The 13,659-nt window shown below is 34.3% G+C and overlaps 1 protein-coding gene across 1 annotated transcript in view; it reads left to right on the top strand.

Moving 5' to 3' along the window:
• MYCBP2 (MYC binding protein 2) overlaps positions 1–13,659 on the top strand; it is a 182,924-nt gene that overhangs the window by 152,000 nt on the left and 17,265 nt on the right. The window contains exons 61-71 of the mRNA XM_034074633.1: positions 1,595–1,752; positions 2,189–2,388; positions 3,515–3,664; positions 5,466–5,626; positions 6,087–6,243; positions 6,915–7,139; positions 7,752–7,817; positions 10,209–10,448; positions 10,646–10,735; positions 11,718–11,798; positions 13,038–13,304. Of these exons, the coding sequence (XP_033930524.1) occupies positions 1,595–1,752; positions 2,189–2,388; positions 3,515–3,664; positions 5,466–5,626; positions 6,087–6,243; positions 6,915–7,139; positions 7,752–7,817; positions 10,209–10,448; positions 10,646–10,735; positions 11,718–11,798; positions 13,038–13,304 (1,795 nt within the window). The remainder of the gene's footprint in view (positions 1–1,594; positions 1,753–2,188; positions 2,389–3,514; positions 3,665–5,465; positions 5,627–6,086; positions 6,244–6,914; positions 7,140–7,751; positions 7,818–10,208; positions 10,449–10,645; positions 10,736–11,717; positions 11,799–13,037; positions 13,305–13,659) is intronic.

Here is a 13,659-nt window from a genome sequence, read left to right as displayed (position 1 = left end):
AGCATACCTCAGGGAAATTTATCTATCCATCCATTCCAGGCCTGCTTATTTCCCCATAGACACAAATACAATTTTTCCAGAATCTTCAGAACATCAGAACATCAGAACTGATCTAAAAAGCAATGGTCCAAGGACCATAGCTGTTGCAGTGTTTTCCCCCTGTACTTCTATAACATAACTGGCTGATGCAGATTAATGGCTTTTTTGAAAGGAAGTTGCAGTTATCTTCCTTTCAGGATTTCATTCTGAAGGGAAGTTTGAAGAGGAGGAAATTTCATCACCTTAAGTTTTTCATAGTAATGTTGCTGATTCTTTCTGTAAGAAGTTAAAATAACACTGAAGAAATTATAATTTTGTGCTATCTGGGACCAAGGGACTGTCGTGATAGGACAAGGGGTAACAGGTTCAAACTTAAACAGGGGAAGTTTAGATTGGATATAAGGAAGAAATTCTTTACTGTTAGGGTGTTGTGGTACTGGAATGGGTTGCCCAGGGAAGTTGTGAATGCTCCATCCCTGACAGTGTTCAAGGCCAGGTTGGATGAAGCCTTGGGTGACATGGTTTAGTGTGAGGTGTCCCTGTCCATGGCAGGGGGTTGAAACTAGATGATCTTAAGGTCCTTTCCAACCCTAACTATTTTATGATTCTATTCTATGATTCTAAGAGTGCTAGATGGTTTCTGTCAGGTTAAGACAGTTTCTTACCTCATTAAATTTACTGTGATCTAATTAAAACAATTAAAGGGGGGTGGGGGGTGGGGAGAGTGGGTAAAGGCTCTTATTTTTTCTTAATAATAGCCCAAAATCAACTTAGATGCTCCATGTTTTCAGATGTCAGACAGTGATTCCTCATAATGAGGATATAATGAAGAGAAAACTTGCTTTTAATCTGTTTTTATTTCAATCTGTTATATTTTATACTGATTGCAAGAGCAGTTTATTGGAATACTACAATCTACAATGTAGTCTTTTCAGAAATAGAACTTTTCTGACAAAACTCCTTAAGAGTGCATCATATTGGTATATTCCTTTATTAAAACTGTGGACACCATGGTCTCCTGAGGCCTATAGGGACAGCATAAGCTGGAAGTTCTTCTGCAGACTGTAAGAAGTCCACTGAAGGTAAGGAGTAAAACATGTCAGAGGCGTAGCCATAGCAACTGAATATTGTCTTTAAGGCTAATAATGTTACTTCACATAAAGTTCTAAATTTCAGTTGTCTTGCATATTAAAAACTCATCCCATAGGTGTTTTCACATGCATTCTCAGGACAAATTTGGTCTGAAGTGTCGATTTAGTCATGATCAGAATGTTTATGTTCCCTCTAAAAAACACCTAAATTCTTGGAACTTACCATGTACATTATTACATTTGTTTATAAAGCACTTTGCATGCGTTTTCACAATGTGTAATTCTAATACTTATTCCTTCTTCTCCAGTATTTAAACAGTTATTAGGTACATAAGACAAAGTTTCATGCAGTAGTGACATTGCCATTATGAAATGCATGTGTCTTTATTTTAATAGCTATGTCAAATTCAAGTATACCCTATATATTCATTAATGGGTCTATAACTTCACTGATTTCTTTGTAGTTTGGAAACCAGTCCAATAACAGACACAGATCTTGCCAAGCGTACAGTCTTTCAAAGATCATATTCAGTCGTTGCATCAGAATATGACAAGCAGCACTCAATTTTGCCAGCACGTGTAAAGGCAATCCCTAGGAGACGGGTCAACAGTGGAGATGCAGGTAAGAGCACAGACATCAGAAGCAGGAGAAAATGTATTCAAGGATATGGCACTGGGTTTGCAGTTCTTCTTGGAAACTGTAGACAAATAGGGGTTTTTGTAACTACATATAATGGCTTTTATTTCTATTTATTAATAAACATTATCTGTTTGTTAATCCACACAGAATTAGCTTAAAAACAGTTAAGAAATTACTATGATTCTGAAATTTGTGGTGCATCATTTGTGCTTGATGTAAAAGTTGAAGTGGTATTTTCTTTCTCAGTTGAAACACCATTTTTCCACATTGCTTTTTTTTTTAATGCATTTTCCTCATGGATAAAGTTAATTAAAATATCAGTCCTAAAATTGCTCTGTTGCTTTGTATTTTTACTGTAGCTATGCAATTAAAATGCACAAAGAATCTAATGTATGCATATTTTTATGCTTTTGAATAGAAGTGGGGTCCTCTCTCCTGAGACATCCATCTCCTGAACTTTCTCGGTTAATCTCCGCCCACAGCTCTCTTTCCAAAGGAGAGAGAAATTTCCAGTGGCCAGTATTGGCATTTGTAATCCAGCATCATGATCTGGAAGGACTTGAAGTAGCAATGAAACAAGCCTTACGGAAATCTGCTTGCCGAGTCTTTGCCATGGAGGTATTAACCTACTAATGGATCTTGTGTGATTGAAATAAGACATTTTTAAATTTTGTCTCAGATTTCTTTTAAGAATTAACTTTTGATGTGCAATAACCCTATTCTGAAACATCACTTACTAATATTAGTCACTCAAATGTTGCTAATACAGAAGTATTGCCTTTAAACCTTCAGTAGTTTATCTGTCATGTAGAAAATGTCTGATGAAAATATTAATCAGTTACAGAAATACTGTTCTCTCCTCATTTGCTGAGCATCTTCCTGCTTCTACATACCTTTTTAAGGTCTTTCTTTTTTCAACTATTGGACTGAGTATTCTTTCTGCAGAATTGTTTTGGTGTTGGTAATATCTAGATACTTCTTAACTTCCTTCTGATAAGGGTGAATGCTACCCCTGTTATGTAGATAGTGAATGAGCAGTGAAAAGATCCATTTCAGATTAATTAAAGATTAATTGCTTCAGTAAAAGCCAAGGCCATCTTCAGCATTTCTTCTGAACCTGTATACAGGATGGGTATTTTTCAGGCATTTGTAACATGTGAAAATATAGGTGGATTTTCTCAGATTAAGTACCACACCTCTTTTGTGAAACACCATCCATCAAATTTCAAGCATCAATGTGCAGCAGTATTGCAGCTTTTAGAAGAACATATGAATGTTACAGTTTAAAAAAAAAACTCTTTTTCTTCATTATGTTGATTTTTTTTTGTGTCTGAGTTTTTTTGTTAATCAATTTTGTCAGTGGCAGAGACCAAACAAGGAAACCAAATCTCAGCCAAGAGAGCTCTAAATTAAAAAGGATATTTATTTTGTTAACCAATTTGATTAGTAAGGAGTGCTTATCTCATCCTGTAATTGTGCCTTAAAATATGTAAGAACTTTGCCTTTTTTATCCTTAGAGCTTTTGTCAACTTATTTTAGTATGTGGTGCTTCTCCATTACTTTGCTATGTCCCCTGTAATATAGTTGTCATTTTAATAAACTGTTTCAGCCTCTCACTTGAAGACCTTGCTTGCGTATCCAAAAGCATCAGTGCACCTCCTTACTTACACAAATGGTTTAAGAAAAAGTTTTACTCCAGGTTTCCTTAACCAATTGGTAACTCTTTGTGTGTATTTTGTTTTAGGCTTTCAACTGGCTTCTTTGTAATGTCATTCAGACAACTTCTCTTCATGATATTTTGTGGCATTTTGTGGCTTCCCTGACTCCTGCACCTGTAGAGCCTGAAGAAGAGGAAGATGAAGAAAATAAATCAAATAAAGAAAATGCAGAACAAGTGAGCCTTCATTTTGCAAATACGTCTCTGTTGATTTTGCGGTTTATTTATTATGTGTTGAAAAAAACCCAAACAACAACAACAAAACTAATCCTCTCTTTGTGAAGCAGAACTTTAATTATGTAATAAAAATTCATAGTCTTAAATTGTAATATAGATAAATAAGTTTTTCTTTTAAATTGCCAGATAAAAACAAAACAACAATAAAACAAAAACCAACAAAAGGCAAAAGCATAAGCACATTGCTGATCCAGGAAGAAAACAAATTACTGTTGGCTTTTTATTCTTGCTTTGTCCCTTCCCTCCCTCCCCCAAAAAAAAGAACAAATGAAGAAGAAAATGTTTTGAGAGAAGCTTTGTTCTTTGGTCTGTTGTGTCTTTCCGTGCTTTAATTGTATATACACTACAGATAGAAAAATCTATAGTTAGTTCTGAAAATGTAGCACAGAAAAAGGTATAGCCTACCATGTCACTCTTCCAAAAAGTATCTTCAGTCTCTTCTAGATTTAGCTCTGATAGAAAACACAATCATGTCCACATTTAATAGCTCAAGAAATCATGCTTGTGTTTGTCAGTAAGTCAGGGTAATTTTTATCTTCAAATCTAATTCAGCTTTGAAATGAGAAGTTCTGAAATCAGTCTTTTCAACATTGCAGCCCTGGTACACTGGTGTAGTAATTTACAGAGCAACTGTATTCTCGTCTTGAATTTTATGTGGCATATCAGCTTTCCAGTGTTACTGTTTCAACATGCAGAATTATAATTCAACTTATTATCAAGTGTGCCAAATTCTTTTATGTATACATTAAAGCTGATTTGCAGTAGCTCTGTGTATTACATTCTGAAGATTGTTCCTGTGCTTGGCTCCAACAGTTTTCTGCTTGTAATAATTTCAGCTGCTACATCAAAAGCACAGCTAGAGTGAGAGAAATGTGTTGTAACTGGTCCTTTGGTCAGCCTCCAAAATAAGAATCTTTACTGTATAAAAGAAATATTGTCTTAGCTATAGTTTGGATAATTACTGTCTGAAAGATAAATGGATACTGGAAGGAAGTGTTAAGTCACTTCTGCTCTGGTGAGAATGCTGCTCCTCTTTTGATGTAATGAAGGGGAGAATTAAAAAATTCCCCCCTGGATTTTGTGGTTCAAACAGCATCAGATTTTCTTTTAATAGAGTAGCAAGGAAAAGAGTTTCTGTCCTTCATAGATGAGTCTGTCCTTGCCTTTTCAAATGGGATATCATGATCAGAACCTCCTTCTCTTTCGCTGGTAATCTTCCTCATAACACATCTCGTTGGACCTTATCCTCTTTAGTCCTCTGCCTTTGTACTTACTGCTCAGTGGAACTTGTCCCACTACACAACCATTATGATGCTGACACACCTTAATTAAGAATCATTATTTCCACAGCTCTGAAGAAATAAGGCATCTGATAACCTTAGCTTCATTACCAAGTTTGTTATGGCTGGGGTTTGCTGCTCAAAAAAGTTGTTATTAACAGCTGGATTATGTTACTTTTTTCTAGTTTGTTTATTTTCAAATTATTGCAACACAATTTTTCACATCTTTAATTCATGACAAATATATGGCAATATGCAGAATACTTCCCAAATTCCTTGTTAGGTGTTCATATATAAAATGTTATTGTAAAAATTCTCTGACAGGAGCTGCTTTGAAATTTACATTTGTTATAGGATTGTTGCAGTTACTCTTCAACCAAATACTATAAATGTTTTTATTTCTGCTAATTTAACCTATTTTCTCTAAAGTCACTTGACATACAAATTGTTTTGCATCTTAGGAAAAAGACACAAGAGTATGTGAACATCCTCTGTCAGATATAGTGATTGCTGGCGAAGCAGCCCACCCATTACCCCACACATTTCATCGCCTGCTCCAGACAATCTCTGATCTTATGATGTCTCTTCCCAGTGGTAGTGCATTACAGCAAATGGCCTTAAGGTAAGCACAAATTAAGAAAAATCTTAAAGTCTGGAAACATTGTAACATTATATATGAAAAGATTTTGTAACGTAGATAGGAAGTTTGAGGCAGCTGTGTGCATGTGTAAAAGGGAGCATCTTTCCTTACATGTAGGAAAGATATAAGATCTCTGTATGTGTTTGTACGTATGAATAATTGTATAAAAGGCTGTGTAAAGAAAAACATATTTGCTCTTACATGCTTTATTGTATCCACTATAAAAAAAGCAACATAACCAATAACCAACTGTTAAAATTTAGGAGAAGTTTATCGCTGTCTTCTTCAAAATGATGCATGGAACCACTTAAGATACTGCAAATATTTGAAGTTAAAGGTTTATAGAAGATATTTTGAGAAACAAAAATGTAATTGTTCCACTGGTGGGTTGTGTCTTTTAAACAATATGCAAAATTTAAGATTATACTTCATGTGTTCTCAGGTGCTGGAGTCTCAAATTCAAACAATCAGATCACCAGTTCCTGCACCAGAGCAATGTTTTCCATCATATCAACAATATTCTGTCTAAATCTGATGATGGAGATAGCGAAGAGAGTTTCAGTATCAGTGTTCAGTCTGGTTTTGAAGTCATGAATCAGGCAAGTATTACACCTCTCAGACGCGGAGATCAGTTGTGAACAGCCTGTACTTCCTATGATAATTCTGCTTGAATTAAACATTCTTTTTTGCACTGTCATATTTCCTTGAATATGTCTCAGTTTGAAATCTTGTTGCTGATATTCAAGTTCTCGTGCTTGGCTTCAGAGTTTCAAATATTGACCCTTAGCATGTATATCACTCAAACCTAAATTCTGGAGCAATGCTCATAAGAGTTTGTTTGCAAGTAAAGTAATTGGGGATCTCTTACAGTTCATTTAAGTAATTCATCTGAGTTCTTTGAGTTAATTCATATTTTAAATGCTGTGTACTTCTAGTTTGTACTTGCTTAGATTTTTTTTCTTATTTTATTCTGAGGAGTACAAATTAATACTCATGATGAATATCTTTAAAGTGTTTTCTTCTACCTATACTTATATTAATAAATATATTTATTAATACATTTAGTAATTTATTAATATATTCACCTGTTAGGTATTAATACTTCCTTTGTTTAAAGGGCTGAATAATTTGAACCAATAAATGAAAAATTTCTTCTATAAATCAAAGGGTGTGTTCCTCAGAACAGAAGCGTCTGTATAGTGTGTTGTAAATAATGCCTGTATTTGGGCTTACTTTCAGATATTGTAGCAATTTCCATTTGTTTTCACAGGAACTCTGTATAGTGGTTTGTCTGAAAGACCTAACCAGCATTGTTGACATCAAAACATCAAGCCGACCTGCCATGATTGGTAGTTTAACAGATGGATCTACAGAAACATTCTGGGAGTCAGGAGATGAAGATAAAAACAAAACTAAAAACATCACAATTAACTGTGTAAAAGGAATTAATGCACGTTATGTGTGTGTTCATGTAGACAATTCCAGAGATCTTGGGGTAAGAGGAGAATGAAATGAAATGTCTCTTATTGAAGGTGCATAGTCAAAGCTGCATGCACTTATCAATCAAGAACCATAATTTTCTTTGTCCAGTTCAGTTTGTAATTCTAATTTAGAATGTCGCATTTCAAAGTAAACTTTGTAATTCCTGTGGTATTCCTGGTAGAATAAGACCAAGCCAACTGAATTTGCATGAACCCATGACTGGGAAATTTCGTTTTCAGTGGCATGTTCAATTTCATGTGTTTTCAAGCATTTAATATTTTCATAAGTTACTTTTCCTGCTCACAGTTTCTATAGAAACATTCAAATAAGGAGATTTCATAAAATCCAAAATATTTTCTAGACTTCATGTTTACGTGTTTATTGATCTGTGCAGTGATGTTACAAGTCTGTCTATTTCAGCTACAACTTTTAATAAGGAAGCAAATTACTCTTTTTTTTTTTGAGAGCTGTACTTTGAAATTCTTTGTCTTGATTTTGATCATTTTTAATTTTTTTTTTAACAAAACAGCTTGTCGCTTCTATGAATGTACTCTTAATACAGAAGAAATAGTCAGAATGGTCCTCAGGTGAAGCATTTTGTTCTTATTTTGCTTGTCTGTTGCAGAACAAAGTGACTTCAATGACCTTCCTAACTGGCAAAGCAGTAGAAGATCTCTGCAGAATAAAGCAGGTAAACATTTTAATAGCTGACACTGAAAAATTGCTGTCATTTTTTTTGGCTGTATGTAGCAGAGAAAATTCTAAGCAAATTGCTTCCATTCTTTACAGTAGATAAATTACATTACAGATATCAGGCATCATAATATTCTTTGAAAATACGATATTATTAATGATGGAATTCAATCATATATACTGAATATTATAATAGAATTATAGAATGGTTTGCGTTGGAAGGGACCTTAAGGATCATCTAGTTCCGCCACCCCCCCCGCCATAGGCAGGGACACGTTCTACGAAGTGTTGATCAAGCTTTTACTCTTTCACTGAAACACAACAGGGTGATATAAAATCTTCCTTAGATTTTTTTTTAATTACTATAACTGGAAGAAAGAGCATCAAAGAAAGAAGAGGTCATCTAGAAAGTTTAAAAAAAAGACTGTTTAGGTTGTGTTTTATAAGGACCAACAAGCTGTTTGATTTCTTTTAGGGTACTTCTATCTGAATATACCTGAAATACTTGCATTATGTAGTACTACACATTGTTCAATATTCCGATGCCCAGCTTAGTGTTAAACTGTCATTGCCTTTTCTCTGCTTCATGGAATCATTTTTCATTAGAGAAGTGCAGTTTAAAAGTTAGCAGAATGCCATGAGAAAGGAGAAAATAAATCATTTATCTTCAGCAAAAGTTTTTCTAGTTCCATGATCTAATACATATTTATAGCACACATTTTATTGTGCCATTTTAATTCTTCAGGTAACTGAAGACTTCTGTACTGAAACACAAGTTCAGAATGGCATTCAGTCTTTGTACTTCTGTTGCTAAGCTATGTGAGATGTGTGGTTTTTACGCATACAAGAATGTATTTTGAACAGTGTATTTTGACACTGATGTGACCTATCAAAGTTATCTAAGGTTTCAAGCAAGCAGGTACCATATTGTGCTCAAAACTTTATTATTTGGATTATTGACAGTGATAAAATTCTTCAGGACACATTTTCTTATTACAGAGAGACAGTTTGCTTTTCTCTACCTCATAGCCTCAGAAAGGATTTCAGGCACAGATACAGCTTCAAAAGACGTTATCAGTATGAAGAAACAAAACTTGGGTATAGTGGGCTCATACTAACCTGTGGAGTGTGAGTGTGTATATAAGCAAATAGATCTAAAGTTTGTGTATGTATGTGTGTTTTTCTTGTGAGTGTATATATGTAGATGAAAAATATTGATGGACACATACACACCCCCAAAAAATATTATTTATTATTATTTTTTATTTTATTGTGAGAATACTGACATGGTATGCCTGGCCATCCAGCTAAATAAAAGAAGGCCATGACAGAACTCAAGTGCTGGACTCAGGATCATTTGTACAGCTTGTTTGTTATCTTTCTCCCTGGCCTTACTTCTGTCTGCTCAAACCCAGTGCCCAGGCATTTTTTCCACATATGGTTCACTCCCAGAAAACAGGTGGGACTTGATTCAGCTTTGCTTCTCTTTGCTGGACAGTCTTCTATCACTTCTCCAACAGGTTTTTTATCTTCAAACACACCCACATACTGTACCCTAACTCATGCATATTTCTGTCTCATGGTATTTAAAAAAATAGTCAGTCTTGTCTGCTGCAATGCATTTCAGTGCAGACACTGAGCATTAGCACAGAAATGGGAAAGAACAGATATTACCTTCATTATCATTAAGTCTATGGATGTGAGGGAGGGCTCGTAACAGCCCAACTTAGGCCAACTTTGGCTGCTCTGAGCAAAGATGTGAGGCAGTGCAGTTTTTGGCTATCAGTAGTGCCATCACAGTTTAAATCATATAACAGTATTTTTCAAAGCATATGTATTTTAAACTAATCTGAATTTGATGCAGTTCATTTGTCCTTTTTACAGTTATTAAGTCTTGCATCCCTTGATAAGGATATTGGACAGTGACTTCCACAGAGTTACAATTTCTGTGGTGGGGTTTTATGTGAACAGGAATGAAATAATTACTGATAAGTGTGTGTTAATATTTTCATTTAAATTATGGCAGTTTGGGGTTTTTTGTTCTTCTAATTAAAAATAGTGAGCAGATATTATTTCAAAGTGTTTTTGAATATGTGAACTGTTGCTTACAGGGTAAAAGGTATAGATAGGCCAGTATTTCTAATAGGCTTTAAAAACAAAACCTGAATGGCTATATGTCATTGTTTCATAATTTTAAGAATATTTTTAATTTGAATTCCTGAGGTTGAATGTTTTTATAATTACACATGATAGACTTACTGCACAGAATGAAAATTTCATTTCAGAAACTGTATTAGTTCCATTGATTCATGAAGGATTTGTTTTAGAGGTAAATTACTTCGTTTGATGTAATGTCAGTTCCCATCTTTCCCGTATTCCTGTTTAATAGGTAGACTTGGATTCAAGACATATTGGCTGGGTAACAAGTGAACTTCCTGGGGGTGATAATCACATCATCAAAATTGAATTGAAGGGTCCAGAGAACACACTAAGAGTTCGACAAGTGAAAATTCTTGGATGGAAAGATGGTGAAAGCATTAAAATAGCAGGCCAGATTTCTGCAAGTGTTGCTCAACAAAGAAACTGTGAATCTGAGACACTGCGAGTATTCCGACTTATTACATCCCAGGTGGGATTTTAATGATGTGAAATCATTAAATAATAATTTAATTATGTAAAATAATAATCATTTAATGAGGTGAAATAATTAAATACTATGAAAGTTAATGTAAATTGTAGACTTGCAGTACTTTATATTGTAATGTAAAATGTCACACTTGCAAGTTTATCTTTCAGATAAGCTAACTGTCACAGTTTTTCTTCCAGGTATTTGGAAAACTCATCTCCGGAGATGCTGAGCCAACCCCAGAACAAGAGGAAAAAGCACTGTTGTCCTCCCCAGAAGGAGAAGAAAAAGTACACAATGTATTTATTTGTATTCTATCAATAATACTTAGCTGAAAAAATTACTCAGGGTGATTTTCTGTATTTGTCCTATGCCTTATGCTAAATAATTTTCAGATCAGAACAGAAATAAAATGTCACAATTGCTTATGTTTTAAAATTAATCATTGATACTGGGTTTTATTAGTGAATTATAATTGGGGCATATCTTGTAATGGAAACATCAGTTATGCCTACAGTTACAGAAATACTTGACACCTGCAGCAATGGTCAGCCTGAAAGTCCTTCTTGCTTATTATCTTGTGCCTCAGGAGGGGCTCTGTTGGTGTTTCTAGTATTAAGAAACCACACTAGTATCCTTTTACCCAGCATAGTCTTCTGTCTTCCAGCAAGGATGGTTTCATAATTGCTCCTGAGAAAGTCCTTGTTTATGGACTGTTGTGTTTAACAGCCAAAATTGGACTGTCCCCAGTGAAAGAAATTCTGGTTTTCAGATGATAGATGGTTTTGCTCTAGCCAGAACCCTGTGACGATAAGTTCCATAACTGAATTATTAATTTCTAACAGTGTATTTTTCTCACACATGCTGTGTGGTACCTTAGTTATGTGTTCCCTGTTTCTTATATTGTGAAATGTATGAACTGAAAAGTGTATTCCATGCACTGCTTTACAGAAGTAATCAGTGATTGTATTAAGCTATGTGAAGAGGCTGAATCTTGGATAATTATACTTGACTTGTTTTGCTTATAGGTTATTTTATATTTATTTTCTGTTGTATTTTATTTCATGATCAAGTTTCCTCTAAGAAAGTAAATACATCTAAGAGGTATTTATTAACCATAGTTAAATTGATTGTGCTTAGGTATCTTATTTCTCTGTAATAGAAAGCTACAAACTTTTACAACAGCTTGTTGATATTCCATGCTAATTGCTACAGTCATTAGGAAATGTTCTTGAAACCCTTGATCTAATATTAAATGCACTTTTTGTAAAGGCAACGTCAGATGCAGACCTCAAGGAGCACATGGTAGGGATCATATTCAGCCGGAGCAAACTGACAAATTTGCAGAAGCAGGTTTGTTCATTCTGAAATGCTTTGTAGTTTAAATATTTGTGTGTTATAATAAATGTGCTCATTTTCAATGAATATAGAACCTTTTATTTGACACTCTCAGTTCTTTGTTCTTTATAACCAAATTTTTATTTGCATTTTAAATATCATGTGTTTGTGTTTTATATGAAAAGCCTGCTGAAACTGACACTGAAAAAAATCCATTTTAATAGGATTAAAAAAAATCCTATGCTATTATACTCAATTTGAAGACTTTATAATTGAGCTATAAGTGGTACTCATTCGTGTTTGCTGGTAATAATAGCATTATAGTAGGCCATCTCAAATTTCTAGGAGAGGTTTGGTGACAGTTTAGATTCTTAAGTTTGCACATTTTCAGCCCATTTCTGTAATCAAAAAGTATTTAGGTTTGATAAAATTTAATCATAAGTAATCAATGCATATACATTAAATTATTATTTCCTCCAGCCAGTGAAAGACTGGCTTTGTGGTTTTCTTACTTATCTCTGTTTTTCTTAAAAAAGTGATTTTTCTTCTTTTTTTTTGAATACTTTCTTTTTAATATTTCTAATTTTTAATATTTCTAATATTGCCTTCATTAAACCTATCATGAGACAGACATTGCCGTAAAGATTTTCACAGTAATACTAGAGGTTTTGGATTAATTTTGAAGTTTTTTTAGACTAGTAAGTCAAATCTACCTTTTTTGTCAGCCATCCAGAAAGCTTTTAAATCTCTTAAATATGCTTTTTAACACACTATTAGTAAAATAAAAACACAGTTTCTAAAATACATTTTTTAAGCTTCCTGAAGAGTAAACTAAATAAGAGCCCAAATATTTTAGTAAGTCCTTTTCTTTTGTGAATGTAGAGTAAATGTATTTCTTTGGTTGGTTTTGGAGGGGGGGGGGGAAGGAGGAAGTAGTGTTAACCTGACTTCTATGCAAAAAGCAAATTAAAAGGCAGAAACTACAATAACAAAATACTTACTTAAGTGAAATTTTCCAGAATGAAGATGGACAAATTCAGTATTAAACTAAATATTAATTCTGAAGAATTTTAATCTTTACTCTGAATTTAAATCTAAACGTTTATTCTTCATTTGAATTTATGTTGAAGAGTAATTTAAGTACAGACCAAATTTCACAGACTTCCCATCTTAGTCATAGTTGTGAAGTTACATAAAACACAATCTTTTTCTCTTTGTAAAGAGTTACTCTGTATTTGGCTTCTGTTTGGATAGGTATGTGCTCATATAGTCCAGGCCATACGAATGGAAGCAACCCGTGTGCGTGAAGAATGGGAGCATGCCATCTCCAGCAAAGAAAACGCCAACTCGCAGCCTAGTGATGAAGATGCTTCTTCTGATGCCTATTGCTTTGAGCTGCTGTCAATGGTTCTGGCACTGAGCGGTTCCAACGTAGGCCGACAGTATCTGGCCCAGCAGCTGACTCTGCTCCAGGATCTCTTCTCATTGCTACACACTGCTTCTCCCAGGGTGCAGAGACAGGTGAGTGCTGTTCATTGTCCTGGTATTCCTAGGAAAAAGGTCTTGAAAATCCTATAATCGTGTGCATGATAGTATAATATGTATTTGAGCTTTTCTTGTGTGTATTTTCTTTTAACAAATGTTTTCCCAATCATATTCAGATCATCTCTGTATTGAACATAGAGAATAACTGTAAAAGCCACCCCTTTTGCTATTGCAGTCATGAGGAGAGGGCAAAACTGATGAGCCTTTACCAACAAATTACAAAATCTTTTTTTGGAATTTAAGTGTCAGGTTTGGGTTTTTTTCCTCAGTTTTTGAATGGGGTTAAGATGATAAAGTTTTATGTGTTTGACATATAAATACATATAAAGTG

Source organism: Melopsittacus undulatus, chromosome 2 (genome assembly GCF_012275295.1).
Source record: "Melopsittacus undulatus isolate bMelUnd1 chromosome 2, bMelUnd1.mat.Z, whole genome shotgun sequence".
NCBI classification, from domain to species: domain Eukaryota; kingdom Metazoa; phylum Chordata; class Aves; order Psittaciformes; family Psittaculidae; genus Melopsittacus; species Melopsittacus undulatus.
The sequence above is the reverse complement of the archived record's forward strand: the minus strand, read 5'-3'. Positions and strand labels throughout refer to the sequence as shown.